We start from the raw sequence: 27,270 nt of genomic DNA, 5'->3' as shown, positions 1-27,270 counted from the left end.
GAGTGGAGCGAGCGGGGTGAGCAGGGCTCTTAAACTGTTTGAATGCAATAGCCAGCGGCTTGAGAAGTCCTTCACGAGCTGGAAAAACAGTCAAAACAAAGGGGGGGGGGTAACTTAAGGAAGACCCAATTGCATCAAAGTAATAATGCAATCAAAAAAATGCCCCTTTCCCCTTCTTGCCTTGTTCCTCTCCCATCTAATACTTCTAATAATATCCAGGTATTTCCCTTTTCTAGGAATAAAATAATAAGAAAAATTCTTGGACTTGGACCAGGGAGGAAACGCTTCGAGAAAGTAAAACTCTAATTAGTTATAGATGAGATTTGGTCACAGATAATTACTCCGCATTCTTGGGCTCGTGCCTTAGAGGGCTTAAGATCTTTATTTTTCCCCGTTGCTAGGTTTGTAGATATCTCTCTAAATGCCTGGCTAAACACAGAGCCTTACACCATAATTAACAGATCTTCTGCGGCGAGAGTGTTTAGAACAAAAAACGAAAGAGAAGTTTGTCATTCACAAGCTACGAATATTGGAATCTCTGGCTGTCAGGACTTTCCCCAGCACCACCACCCCCCTTCTCACTTTGAACTTACTCAGAACAAAAAGAAAAGGCCAATGGGTTCAAGCAGGATCATTTTGAAGCAGTACACTTTGAGAAATTTTGTGCTGAGTTCCACCTGCCCTCTCTGACATCAGCCAGCTATAGTATTTCTCTTTCAATTTACATCTGTCAGTTTCCTACCTGTGTGGGTTGAAGGGGCTTGAGGCCCCAAAGAAAGGGCCTAGAATAACCCAGAGAGAACTTGGAGTCTGTGGTGGCCAGTGCACATGTCATTGTGTTTAGAACCAGCCTTCTTGCATTGTTTGAGGGATTTTTAAGTAGAAAAACATTCTCATAACTACCCAAAGTGTTTTCTTCTTACTTTCTAGTAGAAATGACTTGACTTTCACCACAGGCTGTTCATGGTATGTATGCTTAATGTCTCAACAGAGCAAGCTTCTGCAGAGCAGTGCTAAGGTCCAAGGAATTCTCAGTCTCCCCTGCCCCCACTGTGGTGCTTCTGTATTTATGGCCAGGCAGCACACACACACACAGACACACACACACACACACACACACACACACACACACACACAGACACACAGACAGAGACAGACACAGATACACAGACATACACTCACAAACACTCATACACAGAGACACAGACAGACTGACAGACACAAATACAGACACACACACACACACACACACACAGGAATGTTAGGCCTTTGGGAGCTGTCTGACTTTTCTCTTCTGCATCTCTCACTGTGCTGTTTAGAAACCTCTCCCTGACAGTGTCATAACTGGGATAGAAATCTGACTCCACCATCTCTGTTCAGGTGTTGCCTCTTGACCTCACCTAATTGTACAGTCAAAAGGCCTAGCCTCATCTGCACACTCGCACTATGCTGTTATCAGCGTGCAGTCCGGTGCTTCATCTCTCCTGTGATGGTAACCCTCTGGTATCTTGGTTGACATGGTCTCGAGGGTTCCTAATAAAATACTCTGATTTTCACAGCCAGGAGAGAAATAGCCAGCGTTAGAGGTACTTGAGCCATATTGTGCAACAGTTTATAGCACTTCCGGGTTTTATAAAGTTATTTTCCTTCCCTGTGATAGGTGAATTGTGTGTTCTTTACGTGTATGTAGGGGGAATGATGTATGTACATGCTCATGTGGGTTTGTGCAAATGCAGGGGCAGGTGTATGCACACCTGTGTATGCACACAGAGGCCAGATGGTTGGTGTCTTCCTTAATGCCTCTCCACCTTGTTGCTTTAGGCAGGGATTCTCATCACTTTGGCTAGGACGGATGGCCAATGAGCTCTAGGGATCCGCCTGTCTTTACTCCCCTAGCTCCGAGATTACAGGCTCATGCCACCTTTGCCTGGCTCTTGTGTGTGTGCTGGGAATCCAAACTCAGGTCCTCATGCTTGCACAGTGGGCACTTTCCTGACTGAGCCATCTCTCCTGCCCTTGAAAACACCACTAAACCAACCAGCCAGCTAACCAACTGACCAGGTAGCAAGCATTCATGGCTCACCTGCTGGTTGCTAGAAATCATTCAGTGTGCAAAGTAAACAATCCCCGCTTTCATGGCACTTAACATTGGATAGCAGGAGTCGGGGTTCTTGGTTTTCAAAGGAAGAGATGAAGACCCAGGGAGGTTGAGTTGTAAGCTCTGATTAGACCCCAAGTGCTATCTCCTCCAGACCTGAGACTGAGGATGAGAAGAGCGATCTTAGGAGGCATGCAGACCAACCCATTCATTCTGTGTTTGCTCAGAGAGGCCAGAGGGACAGAGCTAAGATGACCTGCTAAAGCTCTCCTAAGCCTCAACCTCATGCTCTGACCAAGACTTCCTGGACCCCTCAGGGGCCTACATAATTCACAGGCTCTCATATTGTCCCTATGCCACTTCCATCTCCTCCCTCACCTGGCCCAGATTCCGTGGCCTGTCGTTGCTGTTATTTGAAATATCTTCACATCCCTGCCCATCTTTTCCTTTGTCATCATCACTTGGATAAACCTGAACCATGGCCAAATCCAGCCTGCTCCTGTTTGTACTCTCTCAGAAAGGGGAGTTTATGTGGCTGAGTGAAAAACATCTGTGTGGACAGATTGCAGTTATTGGATTTCTGACCACAAGTGGCCATTTGCTGTGCCTGCCCATCCCCCAGCCCTTCCTAGACAACTGTTTCTCACTTTCTCTTCTCAGTCTCCAAACACCTCCTTTTCTTCCATTTCTGCTCAGAATCTCGTTTTCTATTTGCTCTGAGAAAATAGAAATGACCGGAAGAGACTGCCAGAGGTTTCTCAACCTCTGCGTCCTACTGTTCCCTGACCTTGCCTTCCTGCTACTCTCTGATGACCTGCACATTGCCCTGTTAGCAGCATTGACTTCTCTTTTGCACTGAGTTCTCCTCATCACCTATACAGAAGTTACATTTTACCCCCATGCTAGCAAGGTGTGGTGGTGTGTATTTGTAATCTTAGCACTCAGAAAATGAGGCACAAGGGTCATGAGCACAAAGCTAGGATGGACTCCAAAAAAGTCTTTGCATTGTCCATATCTACAGCTTACCGTCTCTTCGGGATCATTCTTAACTGCATGTAAATGTGTCACAGTTTTTTCCACCTAAAAACAAACTCCTCCCACTCTTTTCCTGAACCACTCCAGCTAATAGCTTAAGCCCATCCCTGGACCATGCTGCGATCTCAAGTTTCCATTCAGCTCCCTACTTGCTAAGACCAGCACCCAGCTCCTCTATCTCTATCTCTATCTCCCCCTTCTGTTCTTACTTCCTTGGAACTCTGTATTCCCTTGTCCCCACAGCTCTACTTGTTTTTCCTCCTGCCACACAGGCTCCTGTTTCCTCATCATCCAGCCTCTGACAGGTGCCCAGACTCCTGCCCTTTTATCATCCTCTACCACGGAGACCAAATCCAGACTCATGACCTTAAATGGCACTCTATCTCTGAATCTTAGCTCAAAACCCTGGTCTGCATATGTGGTCATCTGTGTGGTGTCTATACTTGGACAAACACAGGCAGAAAAAAATTTAGCACATTTGAATCTGCTCTCTGCCCCCACCCTCCTTTTTTTTTACCATCTTCCCCATGTTAGGTAATAGAAATTCCAGAGTCTCTGATGTACTAGCTCCATCGTTCCTCTCACGCCTCACCCCTGCTCCATCAGTATGTCTTATTTCTTCTGCCATTAAATAATTTTATGAACTTGGCCATTGAATATCTCCACAGCTGCCACCTAGGAGCAGGGCAAAGGGCATTCTATTGAGCAGAACAGCCTGCACAGCACTGTGAGGCAGGGCAGGCTGCACCTTGGTAGTTTCTCAGAAGGGATTCAGAGAGGATGCCTGAGCCCAGGAAGCTGCCTAATATGTTAACCCCATTATTAGAAGTGGGGTACATAAGTCACTGGAAAGATTGCACGGCCATAATCAAGTGACCTGACTGCCTTGATCTCCCAGGCTCTGTGTGTGTGTGTGTGTGCTCTCACCTACCTTATCTCTGTTTTTCTGGAGTATGAACCTTTAACTACTGTCATCATTACACATTCAGCCCTCTGGGATTTCCAGAGAACCCAGCACTTTTTTCTTTCTCTCTTTAAAGGTGTGTGTATGTATAGTGTGTGTGTGTGTGTGTGTGTGTGTGTGTGTGTGTGTTCGCTTTGCATGTACATGTGAAAGCCAGAGATTGATGTCAAGTTTCTTCTATCTTTCATCATGTTTTATTCTGGAAAAGGTTTTGTTTGTTTGTTTGCTTGCTTGTTTTTTTTACAAGACAGGGTTTCTCTGTGTAGCCATGGCTGTCCTGGATTTCATATTGTAGACCAGTTTGGCCTCAAACTCAGAGATTTGCATGTGCCACCATTTCTGAAGTCCTCTCTTTCTTTCTTCCTTCCTTCCTTCCTTCCTTCCTTCCTTCCTTCCTTCCTTCCTTCCTTCCTTTCTTTCTTTCTTTCTTTCTTTCTTCCTCTTTTCTTTCTTCCTTTCTTTCTTTTCTTTTCTTTTTTTTTTTTTTGAGACAGGGTCTCTTCATTAACCCGGAACTTGCTCCTCAGCTAGACTGGCTGACTAGGAAGCCTCTCTGCTTCTCTCTGCAGCCCCTGGGTAGGGTCACATGCATATCACATCATGCTTGTCTTGTTACATGGGTGCTGGGGACCCGAATTCAGGTCTTTGTGTCTGGACAGCAAGCATTTTACTCACTGAGCCATCTCCCAGCCCCACAGTGCCTTTGACTTTGGTCATTCATAAAGCAGCCTGCTGATTACAGCCTCTGTTTCATCTGCATTGTTCTAAGCAAAAGTGACTTAGACCTGAGAGGTAGCCATGCTGAAGCCAAGAGTTTCTGGTGCCTGTCTCATTCCCTGAAAGCCCATAGGTCTCTACTGCAGCTGGATACACAGGAACCGTGCCTTTTTGATCCCCTGCCCAGCTTTTCCTCTCAAAAAAAATCAAAGTCTTTTGGATGCAGTGATAGTTAGGCAAATGGTGGCAGCAGGGACTGGGGTCAGAGGCAAGTAGTCTCTAGCCATTGATGTGCTCAGCATTTCCCTAACAGCCATGTAATTGGAGGAAAATTGATCCAATGTGAGGTGCAGAAAAGTCAGAGGCGTTTGTTGTGGGGGAGTAGGGGCTTTGAGCTTATTTTCTCTTTAAGTTGATCTGTGCAAGGGAAGATCCTAAGAAAGCCCCAGAGTTCTTCAGACCCTAACAAATGGTATGCACATGGGCACCCAGATCTGCCTGTAGGAGCTGAGAACACACACAGGGCTGTTCTGAGCGGAAGACCCACTCTGAGACAAACAAGGATAAATTCTCCTAAAAGATGCTCTAGCCCATCGGACCCTCAGAGTCTTCTGAAACACAGGACAAGGCTGGTAACAGGCACAGTCGGGGTCCATTTCCTAGTCTGCTCTGACTCAGTTTCTCCAGCTCTAACATGGGCAGATGTATCTTGTTAACTGTTTCCCTTTGGGGATTTTCGAGTATAGCCCTGCTACCCAAGCAAGAAAGTCACGAAAGCAGAATGGCAGTGGATCCAAGCCACAGGCTTTAGTGTCCAAGAGTCCTCTGTTTAAGCCTCACTTATAGACTTTGGGATTTACCTAACCTCTCTTGTGCCTCAATGTCCACTGTAAGAGTTGCCCAGAGCACTTATTGAAACATCTATATAAAGTATCTAGCACATCTCAGTACATAGTAAGCACCCTGTGTTAACATTAAAAAAAAAAGGAAGGAAAGAATGAATGAGTTAGCAGAGGAAAAAGACAGAACAAATGTTGGTTATGAGAGTCCTCACCTGGTGTCCAAGGCTTCCAGTAGATTCCCAGCTTCCTAGGCAAGGAAGTTCAGATCACGTGACTAATTGCGGCCAATGAGCTAAAAGCAGAAGTTTTATGAGTTACTCCAAGGTCAGGGGGTTATAAGTTGCCATGTTTCCTTCTCCTTCATTTCTTCTCCCTCTGTTTTTCTCCCTTTCTTAACCTAGTAGCTTTGGTGACCACATTTTTTCCCCTGTGGCATCACAGAAGAGGAAAGGCGTTCTTTGAATGCAAAGTCAGTGCTCACTGATAGCCCTGTGAGACTATGGTGTTTGCTTCTTACTGCTTTGCTGACCAATACAGTCATCTGTTGAGGGAAAAGTCAGTCCATATTTGTGAGCTCTTGCTGATAATGATAATAACAGTAGCTGTAACTTCTGCCATTTATTGAGCCCTGGGGAGACACTGCAAAGCTGTTTGCAGAAGCTAAACCATTCAGCCCTCTCAGGTATCCTTCTAGGGACATGTTTTGCTATTACATAATAATTGTATTCTTAAAATAATCTCTTTTAAGGGTTTTTTTTTAAGTTCTCATAAACAATTTCGATGGTGAAAAGACAGCTCAGGGGCAAGAAATTTCGTCTACAACAGAGTTAATTCTCTACAGAAATCTCAAAAACAAAGATTTCTAATTGCTTTTAGGTTACTTGGGAGTTGCAAACTAAAAATAACCAATCTTAAAGTTTGGCAGAAGCCAACCCAAATGTTATTGAGCACATACTGAACACTGTGGATGCCAATGGTTCGCTAAGTTACTACACCAGGAAAATCCATTTTGAATTGGTTCATAATTGCTATAAGGAAGACCCTTCATCAGTCACTAAAGCTGTCTCCTGCCACCACTGTTAAGAAGGGAGCCCAAAGGTAAAGAACAACAGTCACTCAGCTGAAGTGACCCTGTGTGTAGAGGCTGCTGGCCAACAGTCTGTCAGGCCTCCAACACAGGGTTGCTCCTGATTATAAGTGGCAAGAACCATAACTTATCAGAAGTCAGGATGCTTACTGAATCCATTAGATAAGGGCAGTTTACATCCTTTCTGTAGCAGGCCTAGATTTCCTGTGTTTGACAAGTGTCGAGTCACCTATGCTATAGCAAGCAACTGATGGGAGCAGCCCCTAATCCAGTCTCTCAAATTTTTATCTTAATTACAACTTACAGTGATTCCTAAGAATTTGGGAGGTGATGGTCCAGTGTGGAGCTGAGGTCTAAGGCTTTTCTGGTAGGATCTTTGCCCTTGCCCTGGAGTTTGCTGTCATCCTCAAGTCTTCCTAGCATGGACCCTCCCCATTTCTCCATTGAGAACCTATGTCTCGGAGAACAAAATAGCATTGATGCTTTCTGTGTAGCCAGGAGGGTGTTTCTGAAAGTATCAGTAGACTGAGAAGAAACACAGACTGCTTGTGACTAAAGCAAGCAGTCCTGGTGACCTTTGCGGGTCAACACACACTGCCCTGCTCCTTCTGGGGTCTAGCCCAAGACACCTGGGCATTCCATAACTCTCTATGTAAAGAAAGGGGCCTGCTGGCATGTGGGTGGTCTTAGTGGTCCCAGTGAGGTGAATTGGTGAGTCTGTTCCCTTGTACAGCTGAGTCTGGAAGCTGGGGCTCTAGGAATCTTTTCTCCACTCAGCATGCTCCCCATACCAAGCCCAGGAAGGCATCTGCTTTCCCAGACTCCCCCAAGTGGCCGCTCTTGACTTTTGGTTTATGCATCAGTTTGAACAAGCCCTTCTTAAAGGTCCCCTGTGAGCCTGTTGCTGTGATGGCTGTCCTTAAGACACAGAATATGTTAGCCTCATGTCCTTAGGTTTAAGTGGATGAAGCACATCTCAGTGGTATAGAAGTTCTGAACTGTAGCACATCCCCTTTTGTGCCCTGCCCACCCCCTTTTCTCTTGTGCTCACTGGTGACTGGCGATCTTGACTGATAACTTACCCAAGCTTGATCTCAGGGACCACTTTTCCTACTTCCGTTGCTGCCAGTCCCTCAACCCACACAGGCATTCATTCAGAATCCCCTGTTGATGACACCCGGTATTTGTCTCTGCATTAACATGTAATTATTACTAATCAAGCCCATGCTGGTTACTCTAGAGCCCCCTTAACTGTCCTCCTTAGCTTCAGTGTCACCTCCTTCCAAGTCGGGTTTACTGCTCTTAGAGAGGACTTCTTCAGATTCTAACCAGATGCGCACTCTCTTGATTATACTCTTTCTGTTGCTTATTATTTTGCATAAAAGCTACTCCCAATTTCCTCACAAAAGTGGTACAAGACTGCCCCCCCAACATCCCACAGACTCCTGGCGTGTAAGGGAATGCACATTCTCCAAACCTAGAATTCTTTGTTCATGCTTCCTGAAGAGCCACATTCATCCTTCCAATTTGAACTCAACCCCTCTTTCTTTGGGACACTTCCTTTAATTAGAAATAGCCTAGCTGTCCCTCCTCCACATTCCTACAGCACCTTTGCTTACAAGATCGTAGTGTAATTTTGTGTTTCACATCTGTCTTTCCCAACAGCATATGAGGGTCTTGAAGAAGGGATTGCATCTTACTTGTCTTTTCATGCTTCTATTCAAAAAGAACTGGAGAGATGGGAGGGTGGAAGGACAAAGGATAGATGAAGGAATGAATAGTGGATAGAGAGTTGGACAGATGGATGGGTTTGTGGTTGGCTAAAAATCAGTTCAACAGTCATCAAAACTTCTGATCATATGTGACATACCCAGCTAAATGCAAGAGGGTCTACAACATCCCCACCAGAACAAGGCTGTGTTTCTTTAAGGTTCACAGTTGAAGTTGAAGAACTATGGCTGCCACTGAGCAACTAGTGCACTTTTGACCTTGATCCGTAGGAAAGCTCAGCAGTCCTTCTGATCATAGAAGAAAGGGGGACACATGCATGTGCCCTGTTCTAGCTTGACATGGTCCACCTCCTGCTGACCTCATCAGTGCTGGCCTCATCCAAGTCCGTTCAGCTTGATGTTCAGCCACAGTTCATCTAGCGCAAACTGTGGCTAGAGATTGCCACCTCCAGTGCCAGAGTCACTTCAAAGCAGGTGGCATCAAAGCACCAAGGCCAACAGCCACCATCTGCAGCTTTCAGGAGAACAGATTTCTTATGTCCATTCCATACTCAAGAGCTCTGATGACTGACCTCCTTGCTTGAAGTTTCACTTACATTCAAACCAAGTTAGTGCTCCTACTAAGAGCCTTGAGAAGACCCTTGTCCAGTTGTTTCACCAATGAAAAGGGAATAAGCCTTAGAGTGACCTGGAAATATAACATTAAGCTCCTGAAATGGAGAACTGGCATGTGACCCAACCAAGCAGCAGTAGAATGGCCCTGGGGCTACTGGGAGCAGAGCCCAGCCTGGCGGCCAAGAATCCTCATTCGGGGGTTGAGAAGCAGCCGGCAAAGCACAATTGGCTAAATTTGGTTGTGTTTTTATTTTTGTCCAGCCATAAATACCAGCAAAGAAATGAAAACTATTCCTTCCCTTCCAGGACCCTCAGAGCCAGGCTGGCTTTATTTTTAGCTGCAGCACTAGTCTAGGGCTTTTAGCACACTAAACACCCTGCCCATGACCGAAAGAGGCAGTGGGCTGGATTCTAGGGGGTTTGCCTAGACCCAAGGGTATCTGGGTATCTGGGTATCTGAATGTAACTCTTACCAGACTTTGTGGCTGTGGCAAGGGTGGTTCCAGACAGACCCAAAGAGAGACTCAGTTCTTGCCTGAAGGGCCACCAAGAGTGTCCTTTTCAGGAAGGGCAGTATACTTAGAGTGGATCCATGTCTGGTTAGGGTCGAGAAAGGGGCAACTGGAGAAAAAAAGAAGCAGAAAAAAGTGAAGAAAGGGAAAGGGCCAGAGCACTTTAATTCTGTCAAGGTTTTGAGTGCTCTGGCTCAGGACCTGAAGCCAGCTGACTGTGTCCAGACCCTGCTACAGCACCCCCAAGAGATGCTGTGGCCTCGGTCTGGCCTGCATCCTTGGATTTTAATCCATTATGTAAGAGGAAAGGACAATAACAACCTAGGCCTTAAGCTCTACCATGAGACTCTGCCAGGGCAGCATGAAGCACAGCACTTGGTATGCAGGACAGTGCGTGGGATCAGCCATCCTTAGCATCACTGTCACCATGGCCTTCACGTGACATTCAGCCACTCCACATGCACTAGGCCAGTTCTTCCTGAAACCCAAAGGAGTAGACTCATTCTGAATTTGGAAAACTGAGGATCAGTAACTTGTCCTTAGCTCTGCAGTGAGAGTACAGTCCAACCAAACTTAAACCCAGCACTGGCTAGGCCCAGTCCTAAGATCATCTGTGAGACTAGTGACTTCAGGGCTATGAAGGGATTTTTCACTGACCACATAGGAAGTCCTCCAAGCAGGAGACTGGTTTCCTCTGCCTCGGGCTTCCCAGTTGCATGATAAGAGTGTGCAAACAGGATACCTGTAGTGATTTTTTTTTTTTTATTTTAAGCAGAAAGCAAACTCGCAGATACTGAATACAGAATGATGTCTACTAGGAAGACTGAGGAGTTGTTTAACAGGTAGTATAGTTATGCAAGACAGAACTGTCCTAGAGATTAGTCACACAGCCAGATTAGCCCACACTACCGTGCTGTGGGCTTCTGAACTGCTTAGACACTGAGAAAAGAGCTAACTCCATGTTGTATGACCTTGCCATCATTTCTAAACAATTAGAAACAAATATCACAACTATGGAGTCAAACCTCTATTGTAGAGGCAGGCAGCGGGTTGGAGCTCTTCTTAGCCAATGTCCCACCCTTTTTCTTACTTCCTCACTCTGGTCAGAAGCTTCCTCAGCACCATCCCCGGCCCCACCCCACATGGCACAGACTCTGTCAGAGCTCAGTTGCACACTCTTTGAAATGCGTTTATTAGAAGACATTATAAATGCCTCTCTGTCTCATGCTTGGCCCTTCCTGACATCTTTCAAGTCCCTGTTTCCACTGAAGCTTTTGCAAACAGGATGAACGAAGGAAATAGTAGGTAGATCTTCCTTACTGGAGCGGAATTTTCTTAGAGTCCATGAGGGGAAGGAACAGGCTTGGACTTCACTTCTGAGAAGTTGGGTGTAGATCCTGCTTTTCTCCTCAGTTTGCTTAGCTCTAATACACGGGTGAAAATTGCTCCATGTAACTGCTTTTCACCTATGAGTAGATGCGATGCAGAAAAGCATGGAGCCAGCTAGGAATAGGGCCCCTCTCTGGGTTTATTACTCCAAGAAAGCATCCCTTACCAACATCACAACAACAGGAGCTTGGTGCCCCTTGGGAACCTATAAGGTCCTTTCTGCGAACATTTAGTCTCAGTCAGGCTCAGAAGAAACTTGGGCTATGTTAGTTAGTTTTGAGCCGTTGTGACCACAATACCTGATATAGCTAAGGAAAGAAGTTGGTTTTTTTGTTTTGTTTTGTTTTTAATTGGCTCTTTTTTTCAGAGGGTTTCAGTCCATCATGACAAGAAAGGCGCGGATGAGAAGCTCACTTGGAGGTGGAGGAAAATGTGATGAAGGTTGTTTGTATCACAGTAGACCAGAAGGCAGAGAGAATACTGGAAACTTCAAAGGCCCTTTTCAAATGATATATTTCTGCCAGCCAGACATCACCCTCTAAAGCTTCCACCAAATCTCCAAATAGCTCTGACACTGGAGAACCAAGCATGTGTTTGTGCAGGACACTGCAGATTCAAACCATAACAGCTCTGTTGACAATTGCCCACTGTGGTCTATCTCTACAGAACTGTGTTTTTATTGCAAGTCATACTTTGTGGCCAGAGTTTGGGTTCCTTTTCAGGCCAGATTCTCTATTAGCTGAAGGGAGGAAAACCCAATACACTGTCACATCCCATAAATACGCCTTAATTGATTTTAGCTTAGAAGAAAACAAACTTTTAGGTTAAAATGAATGCTTCCTAATAGATGTGTGGCATACTTATTTTTATACTTGCACAGCTATAATATGTAACATTTTCTTATGGATAAAGCAGCCCAAGAAAGACCAAAGAGCCAAGGACTTGTGAATGTCACGATGTAGCCCTGCTGTGCTCCCAAGACCCCCTTGGCGGAGATTGGTTTTGGGTCTTTCAACCCATAGTGATCTGACTTGCCCTCTTTTCTGTTCCTATGGCAACTGCCATCTGCTCCCATCCTACCATTATTTAAGACTTGGAACATTTTTTCTGATATTTAATTTATGCTGTGAAAAGCTCAAAAGTGTTGTCTGGAGTCCACGGGAAAGGAGATTGTCATCAGTGAGTGACGTCTGTCCTAGACTGTGACCAAGGAGGAGAAGGCAAAGCCATTGGGTTATGTATGACTAATAGGGATTTCTATTTCTAGCCAGACTACAAACTCTGCTGTAATGGTATATATCTCTTCCATGCGTTGAGCATAGCATGCTGAAAGATCTAGAGAGTCTCTTAATACCTGGTGATGGATGGATTGACCAAAGCAATGTCTGCGTATATGCTCTATATATTCAATACCCCTTTGATATCTTTTCATTCCTCTTTTCTTCACCAGACGTCTGAACAAGAACAAGCTCCAGGTCCTTCCAGAATTACTTTTCCAGAGCACACCGAAGCTCGCCAGACTGTGAGTAGCATTCACTTGCGTATTCTGTATCTTGTATCTTGTATCTTGCCTGGGTTCTTCGGTCTCATGGACATTGTGGTTGATGCTGAGTATGGCACGCATGTCATACAGAGCTTGAGAGCAAAGTCTGACTTCTTGCTCCTTCTATAAGAGCTGGGTGACTTTACTGACCAGTGGAGACCTGCAATGTGTGGAGATCGATTTTTTTTCCCCTTGCAAAGAGAGAGGAGACTCTTCCATTGGGTCTGACCTTATTACATGGAATTACCCTGAGAGGGGTTGGGTGACATTATTTACTGGAAGCTGCCTGTGTGTGTTCTTAGTATCAGTCCGGACTAAGCTCACTGCCTTGCTTGCTGGAATAGTCCCTGCCCATTGCTTCACTTCTTGCCATTTGACAGTTCAGGAACCCTGGATCTCTGGGTCTCTGGTTTGATGGAAAATTGAAGAAAATTTGATTTTCACATTATTATCCAGAAAGGTTTGGGTGACCATACTTCTAGGCGTGTATTCACTGTGACAGCCTAAAAGCTTGGGAGCCAGAGTTACAGGCTGTGGTAGAGACCGTGACTTGTGGATTATGGGTGTTCTCTGCAAGTGCTGGTTATTGACAGAGAACTTGAAATCCCGCTGGCAGTGGCTGACGGGTGAACTATGTTGCCCAAGGGTGCTCTTAATGCAACAACACAGTGTCTAACATGCAGGGGGATTCCCGGCCTGACTGAAAAGACACTAACGTTTACTGGGGAGACTCCCGTGTTATGGCCACCAATCTCCTTCTCCGTGGCTGGGTTTAATGCCTCCTTATGCAATCAAACAGTGCATGCAGGCTGGAATAAACTGGAAAATGGGAAACACATGTCACTGTGTGCACTTAAGCCCTGCCTTAGGGATACATATTTATGTGTGTGCCTGTGTGTAAACACACACATACACACAATATGCACATAAATGTATTTTCAAAGAGAAGGGAGGCTGGACCTGGGCTATGTGGTGTTCGGTAGAGCAGTGGTCCTGTTAGCTTTCTGCAGGACACACCTGTACTTCGTCAGGGTCTCTTCTTGCAGTGCATGCCCTGTCTTTGGCTCTCTTGTTCATCTAGTTAGCTGGCTTTGCTAAAGTAAGAAGGGAAATGACCTCCCCCTCCCCCGCCCTTCCATTCCTGCAATCTTCATCCACCTGAATGGGCGCGTGGCTGGAGGAAATGCATAACCAGGTTGCCAAACAGAACTCCACCAGCAGTGGCTTCGCCATAAACTGCCCTGATTTTTAACATTCCCCTTCTCTGTACAGCCATCACTAGGTATCCTTGGAGCATTGATTCTCAGGCTCTGATGGATAATTAAGTCCTCAGCTGCCTGAGTCCCTTATATGAAATTGGGAGATATTTGTATCTAAGTAACTACGCTCACCGCCCCCTGTGCTTTAAGTCATTTTTTAGACTTGTCATTCTTTTTAATTAATTCATTTATTTATCCACTTCACATTTCCAATTGTAGCTCCCTCCCTCCTCTCCTCTCCTCTCCTCCCCATCCCACCCTCCTTCCCTCTTCCCTGTATAGACTTGTCATTCTTAATAGAATAGAGATACCATATAAACAGTTGTATTTTATGTGTTAGAAATGCTGACCAGGAAGGTTTGTGCATGCTCAGTGGAGATAGTTTTTTTTTTTTTCTCTAGAATTGTCAATCTGGATGGACTAGCCCACAGAGGCTGAACTAGCAGACATTCACCCAAGCTTCCAGAGTAGCCATGTGTGGCCCATCCCCCGACCCCCAGAAGGACTTCATTGCTCCTTATCATCTCACCTTTACCCCGTACTGCAGGCATATGCTGTTCACCTGGCATGGCAGCATTAGATTCTAGATAGAAGGCGGCTCTGGGGGCTGCAGGTGTTGTTGGTTTTGAGGGAGCAGAACTAGGATCTGAGGACTCAATTGTTTTAGGTGTCGGTTCAGCTGCTTTCCCATTCACAGATGTCTCCCTAAAACCATCAGGCAATGCCCATCTTGTGCCAAGAATCTGGAGCCAAACAGAGGGGCTTCAGGTGTGGTTAACCGGTGTCTGGGATGCTGGCTGTGGGGCCCAAGGGCTGGAACCTACTGGGTTGTGTTCTAACTGCCCCTTTCTAACGGAGTTTGGAAAGTCCCTCTTTTTTCTGTGCCTAACTATCTTCCTCAGTAGACAGAGCTGCCTGTCCTCCCTTCTCCCAGCCTTTTGGGAATAACTGGGGGACCTAGTGAGATAATAGTGTAATTGTGTGCTTTCAAGGGTTGAGAATGCTGAGCAAGGGGAAGGGCCAGGATAACTAAAGTTACCTCTGGAGATTTTGTCTTTACAGCCTCAGCTTCAGGAACAGGGGGAAATTTGAAGCTGGAGTGAGCACTGAGATAAATTATACCAAGCTTTTGCCTCAAGCCAGAGACCTGCAGCTGGGAACAATGTGCAGCTCATTTGGGGATCATCCTGCTGCCGGTCTTTGGCCTGGCACAAAGGTTGGCACAGATAGGTGCTCAGACAATGATGGCTAACTTAGTAGGTGGATACATGAATGATATGGGCACAAGGAGTCAAACAGTGATGTAAAAGAGGTTGGACTCTTTTATTCACCATTCATTCACTCATTCATCCATTCGTTCATTCAGTATACTTCCTTTGGTTCCCTATGGTAACCCAGTCTTTTGCTCTGAGGATGGAGCAGAAGATGTGAAGGATACTTAGCTATCCCTGTGCCCAATCCTGACACATTCCAACTGACTACCAAAGGATGAGAGCTCAATATATAAATATATATTTAAACCAAAGCCACTGTATTAACTCAGGTTGGAGCAATAATCAGCCATCGCTTTTTCTCTTTGGGCTTGATCTTTGATTTTTCTTAATGGCTCCATTATGTCTCTGTCTTATTTTGTCAGCCACTTCAGGGCCTTTTTGGAAGTAAGCAGGGTACAAATTAGAAAATCAATAAATGTGCAATCATGAGTGTGTATACATATGCCATCACCTCTGCTAGAAGAGCACTCCGCCTCTCAGTAGACGCAGTAAGCCAGTTCCCTGGGTTGGCAGGCTCAGCATGGACCCTGGTCGGGACCAGGCCACATGAGACGGTAACACTCTGGGCGTTGCTCTTATTATTGCTATTAGGGCCAAACTTCTTCACGTCCAGTGTTTATCCAGAGGATTTTTTATAAACTCTTGGAGAATTTTATGCATGTCTCTAGTGTATTTGATCATCTCCAGCCTCAACTCTTCCCCCTAACTCCTCCCAGATCCAACCTCTTCTTCCAGGTTCAAGTCCTTCATTTTCCAGTGGGTTAACCTTGCTGGTCGCTGTGACTAACTATCTGACAAGAAGAAACTTAGGGGAAGAAATGTTTATTTTGACTTACAGTGTAGAGGGATACATTCCATTGTGATGGAGAAGGTGTGACAGGAGCAAGAGGCTGCTGCCTCCATTGCATCCACAGTTCAGTAGTAGACAGCAGACAGGAAAGAGGATTAGATTATGCCTTTAAAAAACAAAACAAAACAACAACAACAACAAAAAAAAACCACCTCAGTTCCTGCCCTGCCCTGTGATTCACTTCCTCTAGAGAAGCTCCACCTCCTAAGGGTTCCAGAGCCTTCTGAAACACCATCACCAGTGGAGACCAAGAATTTAAAAAGCTGTGCCTATGAGGAGGGCATGTCACAATCAAAGCACAATGCATCTTCTGGAAAGGCAGTGGTGGTGTAAGAAGACATGTTTGAAATGGAGGTGGAAAAGAGAAGCAATCACTGTTGACAGCCTGTGCTCTGTTAATAATAACTCTCACTTCCGACGGACAGGAATGAGACTAGAATCTGATAAACCCAAAGAGGAAATCTATCGGTTCCTGTACCTGAGAAGAGTCCAGTGGTAGCAAAGACTTCAGGGACAACTGGGGCCTAGGAGATGTCATTAGACTTCATGCCTCATCCCTTGGAACAGTAGGCACATTGTGAGTCAAAGCAGAAAACTTGCAGTGTGCTAATTTTGCAGCCCCCGGGGAATTCTTAACATCCTGGTGGAAAAGGACTGAGGGGAGCTTGGCTCCTCAGCTTGCCTACAGGGATTGTCTAAGCAGATGGTGACTGCTAACATGACAGTGTTCTCTGATCAACCAAGCGTGGTCACATGTTCATCCCACTTGTTTGGACAACAGGTCCCCCACAAAAAGTAATTGTCTGAGAAGTCACAGTAAGGAATGCCTGTCGTTAACAATAGGTGCCAGCAAGTTTATTGCGCATCCACTCCTCCGCACAGCATTTTAAATGAGTGCTTCAGATCCTTGCAGCAACGCTTTAAGATAATAGCACCAGCAAGCACTGAGTACTGGGTGCTGTTCTGAGCACTTTAACTGTGAACTCATTTGGTTGGCCTGATGGCTCTGCATGGTAGGTATTGGGATTCGTACCATGGTTAGTGTTGTTCTGTGAGAGGGAAGCAGAGGTTCAAAGGGGTTGATCAGCTTTCCTGACATTGTTCTGGCAGAATCCACATCTAACTCTGGATAAACTCAGATCCAGAGACTAAGGAGTGTGTTCCTAAGCCCATCACTATCCCAGTTTCATGGGAGAGTAAAACTCAGAGAGGTCAAGTTAATTCTCCATAAATTCACCCTCTGTGCTAGGCCTTGTGCTCAGATTGAATCTTTATACCAGTCTTACTGATAAGCCATCCTCAGATGTGCTTTTAAACCCTGGAAAGTGGAAAGTATGTTAGCTTTCCATCTCTGTAGCTACAGACTTATATCATCAACTTAAAAAGAAAAGGTCCCTCTAAGCTCAGTTCTGGGGATTCTAATCCATGACAGACCGGCCTCATTGTTTTGAACCTGTGGCAGCTCAAGGAGCCGTGTGTGGAGCACACGCAAGGGCACAAGCTCATAGTGAGGAGTCAAAGAGGAAGAGCAGTGGAATGGGGTCTGAACTGGATAGTTTTATGTCAACTTAAAATAAGCTAGTTATTTGAAAGGAGGGAAACTCAGTTGAGAAAAATGCCTCCAAAGATCTGGCTGTAGGGCATTTTCTTAATTAATGATTGATGAGGGAAGGCCCAGCCCATTGTGGGTGGTGTCATCCCTGGGATGGTGGCCCTGGGTTCTATAAGAAAGCAGGCTGAGCAAGGCATCAGGAGCAAGCCAGTAAGCAGCACCCCTCCATGACCTCTGCATCAGCTCCTGCCCCCAGGTTCTGGCTGTTTGAGTTTCTGTCCTGACTTTCTTCCATGATGAACAGTTCTGTGGAAGTGTAAGCCAAATAACCCCTTTCCTCTCCAGCTTGCTCTTGGTCATGGCATTTCATCACAGCAATAGGGTCTCAGGGCACACCTGGGGCTCTGCTAAGTCCTTACGATTTTCCACCAGCCCCCACTACCCAGTCTGCCAACTATGGGGAGTGAAATGTATTCTCAGTTATGTCTCAGGAAGAGAAGGGACCTGTCACATGTCTAAGCGTTTTTTCAAGGCCTTTGCTGGTCATTGGCTCCCTTTTCCTCTCAGACTCTCTGATTGGGTTGTGTACTCGTGCTGTGTAACTCCCCTAAGCCTGCTCTCAAGTATAAGCGGTACGGCCTGGGGACCCCGCTGCTGCAGTCTACACAATGGCAGCAAGGTGTCTGCCTTGGGTGCTAAGTGAATCTTGGCTCTTCGCATCCTAGCAGGAAGGCCATGTGTGGGAACTGTGCTTCTTTTTCTGGGATTCCTGGTGAGCTAGGGCCAGGAGATGATGAGGAAGAAATGCTAAGAACTGTCTGTTATGTGTCTTGAGAACAATTGCTTCCCCATGAAAGTCTCAGATCATCATCAGAAAGGTGGGTAGTAATAAGTCAGTGTGTCTGTGGTGTTGTGGGGATAAATGAAACATGACAAAGCCTTGAATACAGCTCACAGTAAGTGTTTAGTGAAAGGCTGTAGTTAATTCTTGTTAGCTAGCAAATGGAGCAGTGCACGAGCTGGGCTTCGGGGTCTGTGGTATGAACACTTCAGCACCTAGGAAAATGTCCAGGCTCCAGTGTCGAGGAGGGCTGGATAAACAATAAGCTCGGATTGGGAAGATCCAGCTCTGCTGATTCTGCTGCTCATAGGTTGTGCCCCTAGGCATGTTGCTTCGCTTCCCCTATCATGGTTGTGCTATGCAGAGGACAGGATGGCACCTAGCTTGTTTTACGACCCGGAACTATCCATTCTTCATTCCTGCAAGCACTTCCAGCCTTTTCTTTTGCACAGGTGAGGTAGGTAGGGTAGGCTTTTTGGCTATCAAGTGATAGGCCTAAATTCTTTAGAACGAGTGGAAGGTAGGGTGGACCAATGATTAAAACACCCATTTCCCCAGATGGGACAGCTTTGGGCAGGCTGAGGGCTTGGCCTTGCCACTGGAGGTTGAGGAAGACTGTTGGGGCACTGCTCACTTACCTGTCCTGGATCCATGTCCAGCACATCCATTCAGTACTAGGTAGTGCTTTGCCACATAAGCAGTTCTGCAACATGACTAGGGCTCTGATTCTCTTGGTGTTTGACAGCCTTAAAAAACATGCCTCTGAGGTTAAACCCAGTGTCACTCACTCCCTTGAAGCAATGGAATTGCAAGAGGCCTGGGAAGTTAATCCAGAGGCAGCTAAAAAACAATACAAAAGTGGCCTGCGAGCAAACCCTTGAGTCCTTGGACTGGCCCTGTGGCAGAGTGGCATTGCTGTCTGAGAGAAAGGCCATGAGGCTTCCATTTCCAGGGGCTTCACAGTTGCTGTCCAGTCTCTTGGACCTGAGGTAGCAAGTACCAGCGACTAAGTGGCTTAAGCTATAGACAGTAAGTCTCTCAGTTCCAGAGTCTGTAGTCCAGACTCAAGGAGGTGGTCAGATGGGTTTCTTCTGAGGGTGGTGTCTTTGCTTACAGGTGGCTGTCTCCACACACCTTCCCCTCTGCACATGCGTGATGCCTTCCCTCATCTTTATGAGGCAATGAGTCATACTGAGTACAGAATCTACCCGAACGGTTCCATTTTTATAAAGATCCATTGTCCACATTCAGCTGCACTCTAAGCTCCTGGGCCTTGGAGCTTCATTTAACATGTGAGCTCGGGAGACAGGGACTCAGGTCAGAGAGACTGTGGTATGAAGGGAGTTTTGTATAGTAGTAGGTTAGGTGTTCTGTATAAATCTCAGCTTTAAGATGCAGATAGGCTGGACGTGGTGATGCATGCCTTTAATCCCAGCACTCAGGAGGCAGAGCTAAGTCAGATCTTTGTGAGTTTGAGGCCAGCCTGGTCTGCAGAGCAAGTTCCAGGGTAGCCAGAACTCTTTTGCACAGAGTAACCCTGTCTCAGGGGGTGGGGAGGGAGGAGAGGAGGATACACCAGTGATACATTTTAGAGGTAGAGAAATAGAATCCTAAAGATCTCAACAGCTTCTCATGTCATAGTGCCAGTAGCTAGTAAGTCCAGAATTCAAACCCAGGCTTCCTTGATTTCAGAGCTCAGACTCCTAACCAGACAGTCTGGACTGTGGTTCGGAGAGGCTAGTAATGGAAGTTCTCGCTGCCTGGGGGTGGTTTGTTGAGTGCTGACTCCTGAATCATTCAGAGGCTCCACCTGAGCCCGGCCACGCTGACTGACTGTAGCCTTGCTCCTCAGCAGTACCACCTGCATCTCAAGGCACCCTCTGCAACCGTCTTGTTCTCCCAATTTCTCATTCAACTTTAACACATAGCTACATGCATTATGTGTCTCTATAAAACTCGGCAGTGATGTGAAACAGTGCTGTAAAAGTGAAAACCCAGCGAAGAAAACGAGAGCCATCCAGCTGGCTTCCCGACAGGGTTTCTATCTGATGTGGTAAGAGGACAGTATGATGAAGCCAACCCGTCAGGATGGTGGTGGTGATGGGGAGGCTGCAGGCATCTGCGCCTGTCTGGAGCCATGAATGCAGAGCCCTGGGTGGTCCTTGAATGCTGTATTGTTTCTCTGGGATCCAGTGTCATGTCTAGAGAGGACTGGGTGGAGTAGAGTCTTTTGCATGGGGGGGGAGCTGTTGGGGTTGCAAGACCATGGTCTTCAAGGGCATGGCCAAGCAGACTTCAAGGATCATGGACAGAGAAGCTCCATAACTGCTTCCCCCCTCCTGAACTGATCCCCAAGTTCCACAATATAGGAAGCAGGGTCTTCTCTTTGGTTTGTGAAATGTCTGGACACATGAAGACGTGTTTTCCTTTAGTCTGTGTGTGGACAGGTTATGAATGACAGTGGGTACCACATCACTCCTGAAGTTTCTATTTTGTAAGCAGTGATCCTTCTTCCACCCCATCTTTGCCTCTCTCTCTGTCTTTCTTGTTCTCGATCTCTGTACTACATTAAGCTAGACCCTGAAGAGTAGCCATGGAAAATGCAATGTCCCTATCCCCATCAAAGATTTGCTCAGCTGAACATAGAAACCTTTGGACTTCACCACAGAGTCGGCTAGCAGGCTAATGTTTTCATTGTCCTGTAAACGTCTATAACACATGGTATTAGAACCAGGAAGAAACATTGTCTAGACCCGTGGGTCTCAACTTGCCTAATGCTGAGACTCTTTAATACAGTTCCTCATGTGGTAACCCCCAACCATAAAATTATTTTCGTTGCTACTTTATAACTGTAGTTTTGTTACTGCTATGAACTGTAGTGTAAATATCTGATATGTAACCCCTGTGAAAGGGTTGTTTGAGGCCCCCCCTACAGGGGTCATCACCCACGGGTTGAGAACCTCTGGTCTAGACTCATGCTTCTTGAACTTGACTGGGCATCTAAGCTCCTGGACATTTTGTTAAAAGTTAGACTCTTCTGGCCCCATAAGTCTGAAATGGCACCTGTGAATCCGAATTTCAAACAATGTGCCAGGTGATGACTGCTAGCCCAGAAACGTATATTCTGCATAACAAAGGTAGGCTGCAGTTCTTAGCAAACAGAAAAGGCCCCCTTCAATGCTGACTGCTGGACTGTGCACCCAGGATGGTTGGCTTGATAGATGTGGAAGGACCTGGCCATTTGACTTTGTGAATAGGCAATGTTGAGTGTGTTACTTGTGGGCATACCTCAGGAAACACCGATCAAGGATAACCCGTTGTTATGCCCATAACACGAAAGTTGAAACTGAAGCTTAAACATCTAATCGCAAGGAGTAAACCCAGGCTGTGCTAACTCAAAAATTCTTGACTTTATTTCTCCTCCCCATCATGTACCTCCCATGTTGGGACACACTTTAAAGGGTTTGGGGACTGAGAAAGACAGAGAAAAATCACATATTGATGAAATGTTTATGATTCAGTACTTGGAGTTTGCACACTCACTTATGTAAGCATATGTGAACACATGCTTGTGTCAGAAATTTCAGATGTTAAGGCTTGAAATATTAAAAGAGAAGAATTTAGAGACTTAATGCTAACAAGTAGGTCTTTCTAGATGCCCTACAGTTTGTCAGAGGCAGGAGTTGGGTTTTACATTTTTAATTCTTTTAGCCCTTCGGGCAAGCAGAAGAAGCTCTCTAAAGTGATCAAGGAAGAGAGCCTTCTGGCAACTTGGAAATTGTTTTGGATCTTTTTTTTTCTATGAGGCAAAGAAAAGCGAACTGTGAGTTTACAGTGCTTTGGAATTGCAGAATATGCTTGTAATTTTTACAATTCTGCACAGGCTTCTTTGCCACATCTGGTTGATATTACTGGCGGGGATATATGGGGGAATAAACCATGGGTTGGAATGTGAAACATCCCACAAAATGAGTTTCTTATAGGTTGCTGCATAAAACATTTCAAGTCTCCTTTGCCTTGGAAGGGTGGCTTAAGTGATTTCGTGGATTTAGTATTTTCTTTGGTTGGAAGGTAAGGGGTTTTGTTCGTTTACTTGGTGGGGGTTCCAAAATGGTTTTCTGAGGATGTGCTTGCCACTCTGAAATCATGCCATGGGCTCCGTGAAAGAAGTCATCCTACAGGGAAGCCAAAGTCAAACCTTTGTCAAACAGCACTGACCGGAGGTGGTCCCTTTGACAGTGAACCTTGGGGAGCTGCTGAATCACTGAAGAAAAAGTAAAACTGTGGGGCAGACTGTTACCTGCGTGAGGGCTTCGAAAAAGACCCTGCATCTTAACTGGTGATGCTGAACAGCTGATGGTAAGAGCTACTCGCTTCCTGGCTCACACAGGGGAAAGCCTCTGTAACCCAATACATTCTCTTTGCTGTGTATGTAAATAAGGAAAACGAAAAAAAAAAAAAAAACACAAAACAAATACCAAGCTGTACTCAGGATTGCCAGCTGACATTTCTGCCCAGTCTCAGGGAGCAAGACTATGTGACCAGGGCAAATAGAATGTTCTAGATATCTACTGGATGTGTGTGCATGTGTGTGTGTGTGTTTTGCTCCCCTGTGCTGTTGGGTGCTGAGTTTAGAACCCAGAACTGTCTAAGCAGCCCAGAGGGTGTGAGTTTGGGCTTCTTGCCACCTGGCTCCTTCTCAGACTTCGTTGGCTGAAACCCACCTTCAGAGTTGGAATCCTGACAGCAGAGCTCTTGCTGCACAATACCAGAGCTGCTCGGCACCCCGTGGCATGTGGTGGAGTTGGCCAGCTTAGGCAGGGATTTGTGGCCATTCCCAAGAATGTGCAGATAAAGAGTGTAGTATTGGTTACAAATGAGAATCCAGAGCCAGCTTTCACACACACCACGACATCCTCATGTTCCATAAGAGGTAGACACTGTCTAGGGAATTAATCATTAGGACGCTACTGCCTTCTACATAGAAATATAGCCTTTGCAGGTGGGCAGAGCCCAGATGCGTGTTCTTGCGTTATCTGAATGATGCAGATGTATCCATATCCAGTAATATTGAAATAATGTTCTCAAACTACATCCAGCACCAAAACAAACATTTCTAAAGAGCCTGCTCATCTCTCATTTTCAACTGATGTTTGGGGATCTCCCTCAGGAACAAATAGAATACTAATTTGATGTGCCAGATTCTAGCATAATTTTAAACTACACACACACACACACCACTGTAACTTACCTTTCTCCTGGCTTTCCTAGGGGCTCACGGTCCTAAGTTTGAACATTAAAATCCATCTGTAAGGTTTACAGTTCATTTACAAGTCTCGGAGATTAAGGCATGGAATGAAAGTGTTGACATAATATTAACAACAGCAAAACTATGATAGCACAGAACTGTCCAAACCAAACAGAAATGGAGACACTTAAGTAAATTTTACATTCTTTGCCTGGGTTCTATGTTCAGGACCTGTGATTTTGGTTCATGGTTTAGAATAATGTTTTAATGTTTAGTTCATGGTGTGTTGTTACTCCATCATTGCTCTGTAACTCTTCCTTACCTTGTGTATGGTGATGACATCTGCTTGGAAGCATGGCTTCCCTTGATTGGCACTACCTGTTGTGTATCTCCCCCTGGTTGGCGAGGTAGGACATCCTGCCAGGGAACCAATGATTTGGCTTCTGCTTGTGCTGTGTAGAGCTCTGGACTTGAATGATAACTTGGCAAGTCAGCTTTTGATTGAAATAGACATGAAATCACATCAGCATTCTCCTGAGCAGGGGGACACCTCCGATTTCAGAAGATTATATAGCCACTATGAGAAAAATCTGATTTCTAGGAAGTGACTTAGAACTGGTCCTTCTCCTCATCCCAGTTAAGTGCAGGAGAGACACCATGCTGTGGATCAAAGTGTCAGGAGAAATCTCACTTCAGTAAGTATTTAAAACTGAGGACCTGTGTAATTGATATGGAAATACTGGACCATAAGTTTTATTTTTTTAAATTATGCAGTAATCATGTTATTATTCTCTATGCTGCCTACTACTTTTTAAAAATGCATGGTCGGGGCCCGAGATGGCCCAGTGGTTAAGAACACTGGCTGCTCTTTCAGAGAAGCTGGGTTCAGTTCCCAGCACCCACAGAACAGCTCCTAACCATCTCTAAGTCCAGTTCCAGGGGATCCAGTACCTCCATCTGTCTCCTGCATACACATGGTATACACACATACATATACATACAGGCAAAACATTCACATACAATTAAATGAAAGAAAGAAATCTATAAAAATTAATGCATGCAAGGAATGTACACATATCATATAGCGTCATGTGTATACATATCACACCATACCATCCACATTCATATACATGTCATATCTCACGGCACATATAGTCATACCATACCACACACATTGTTGTGCTATATAACATACCTAGCAAACCTCACTACATACCATACCACACACACACCCCTCATCACAACATGCTCACGCAATGCTACACCATGCTCATGCATTATAACATATCACCACACACCTGTGTATCATGGCATGCCCATTCACATAGAATAACATACACAGAACTTAACCACATACACAGAGCATACCACATACCTGTATACATCCTAGAGCACATGTTATACATATCAGACCACACTATGCCCATGTACATGTCATACCCATGTAATTTACAGGCATGGGTCATATTATACCAGATCCAGACAGAAAACAAAAATCCTTGTCTCTGTTGGAGAACTGCAGGGAGATAAATGGCATTCCTTTCTAGGCTCTGACCAAAATATAGATGTAGTTTCACTATAGTAAGGGCCCTGGTAAGGCAGCTCCAATTACTGAGCAATGCTGTGCTGGGTGCTGAAATACCGGGGTTGTGAAGGCAACAGCCAGATGGTGGAGGAGCCCTCTTTGCCTCCTTGGCTTATAATTGGTGTTTATGGTGCATGGATGTTGTGATGGTGGATCTATGTCAGACAGAGAGTTGTTTTACTGAAAATGTTTTCTAGTCTCTGGAGATCCTCACTCTTTTTTTTCCTACAAGGGACCTGCATGGGTCAGACTTCTATCTAAGACCTTCAGGGACTTCCATTCTATTTTAGAACTCAGGACAGCATTGCCAGCCACCAGATCCTTAGGGCACAAATACTGAACAAAATTATCCTAGGAAATAGTCATTATGGCTTTCATTACTAATGGTGCTCTCTGCAGACCCTCTTCCCTTTGCAAGGCACTTCCCTTATTGAAATGAGAGTGAAGGATGGGAGATCATTAGGTCTAATGAGACCGGAAAGCAGCAGACAGAAACAGGGCTTCCCTGGAAGCACGTGACTCCTTTCCCCTGTGGACAGGCACTGGCACGGAGGGTAAGGTCAGAGAGACTGTCAGCTCTACATTCACCATGGATTCCCAATTGGTCCACCACCTTCTGTCTCAGGACCATCATCCCAGGAACAGCCTTGCCCTTTCTCCAGGAGATGCTAACAAGGGCCTCCTCAGCAGTCAGCCTGTTTCTTCTCCTTTGCCATTTCATACATCCAACAGGAGCCACCTTCAAGTGACTTTGACTGGTTCTGCCAACTTCAATTCCCTAACTTCTAGCCCCTGCCCCTCTTTCTGGTGGCACCACCAGCCACGTTCCACCTCACTGTTGTCTCATAAATCTTCCTCCTGTTTTTAGGATGGCTCTGATCTCCTCTTGGCAGTCTGTTCTGTCTTCTTGGAACATGCAGATTCCAGATGTCAGTAGGGCCCAGTCCTTGAAATTTAGGTCCTGGCTCCAACTTTACTTCCTAAGAAATCCCTTCTGGTCCTCCTGTGTGTGGTGGTGGTGGTGGTGGGGTGAATCCTCTTCCTTACTGGGAATAGTCTATAAGTTGACCCTGTTTTATTTTCCTGATAGCACTCACTGCTACCTGAATTCTCTGGCTCATTTGTTTGATTGCTTGTTTACTTTCTGCTCTATCACCTGTAATGGCATGTAAGCATCTTGGGAGCAGGGATGCTGTCTGTCATGATAACTCTTCCTCATACACCCTGGCATTGAGCACATGGTGGGAATCGGATGAAAATCCTAGAAATGAGATAACAAGAAGAGAAACCCAAGTCTCTTCAAAGTTGACTTTTTTCTTCTCATTGTGTGGTCGGTGAAAGATGCTTTCTGGTGCTAATCAGAGCTCTCTCTTCCTTGCTCTCAGTAGCCCCAGATGACTCACTAAGAGCATGCCTACAGTGTGTGTCTACTCCATGCTCACACATACACAGAGCCATGTCTTCCATGCTTGCAAGCACACACATCAGGGGAGGATAAAGTAACAGCAGGCAGGATTTCATACTTGGATAGTTGGTCTCCCCTGCAGAGAGCAATAGCCCCTGGTAGGCTCCCTGTCTGGTAGATATGAGCCAGTACCCAACATTGAGAGCCAAGGAGAGTAAGGCTGGTTTTCATGATTATTTCAAAGGTCTGGGAATAATATTCTCTGATAAAATGAAATGAAAAGATAAACTGTTGGCTTCATCTCCAGGCCTCATTGATTTTTGACTTCTAATGGGCATTGAAAGGGATTGTCTAGTTATTGGAGGCTTCAGCTCAGTGAAGGCTTAAAAAAAAAAGACCAAGGGGCATTCAAACTAAAAACCAAACTCTATTTTGAAGGGGGAAAAAGAAGAAGAAAAAGGAAAAAAAAAGAAAAGGAGACAGGGCTAGATCATACTAATTTACAGAACACTGGCCTAAACCTTCAAATTACTTTGCTCTTTATCTGGGATCTAAACCAGAGGTTGTTTGAAAGACATCTGGTGAATAAGTCCAAAGCTGAAATGAACCATATCTTCTAAAACAATTGAACCAGAACCACTCCAGGACATCAAAATATTAATGTTTTCCAAACCAGCTCTCTCTGAAACTCTGCAGTGGTGCTGTAGAAACAGAATCACTACCC

The 27,270-nt window shown here is 45.4% G+C and overlaps 1 protein-coding gene across 1 annotated transcript in view; it reads left to right on the top strand.

Annotated features, from left to right (window-relative positions):
- The window catches only part of Slit3 (slit guidance ligand 3), a 594,183-nt gene that overhangs the window by 98,061 nt on the left and 468,852 nt on the right, over positions 1-27,270 (top strand). The window contains exon 4 of the mRNA XM_021631471.2: positions 12,440-12,511. Coding sequence (XP_021487146.1) covers positions 12,440-12,511 — 72 coding nt within the window. The remainder of the gene's footprint in view (positions 1-12,439; positions 12,512-27,270) is intronic.

This window comes from Meriones unguiculatus, chromosome 11 (assembly GCF_030254825.1).
Source record: "Meriones unguiculatus strain TT.TT164.6M chromosome 11, Bangor_MerUng_6.1, whole genome shotgun sequence".
In the NCBI taxonomy this organism is placed as follows: Eukaryota; Metazoa; Chordata; class Mammalia; order Rodentia; family Muridae; genus Meriones; species Meriones unguiculatus.
This window is presented reverse-complemented; position numbering and strand designations above follow the sequence as displayed.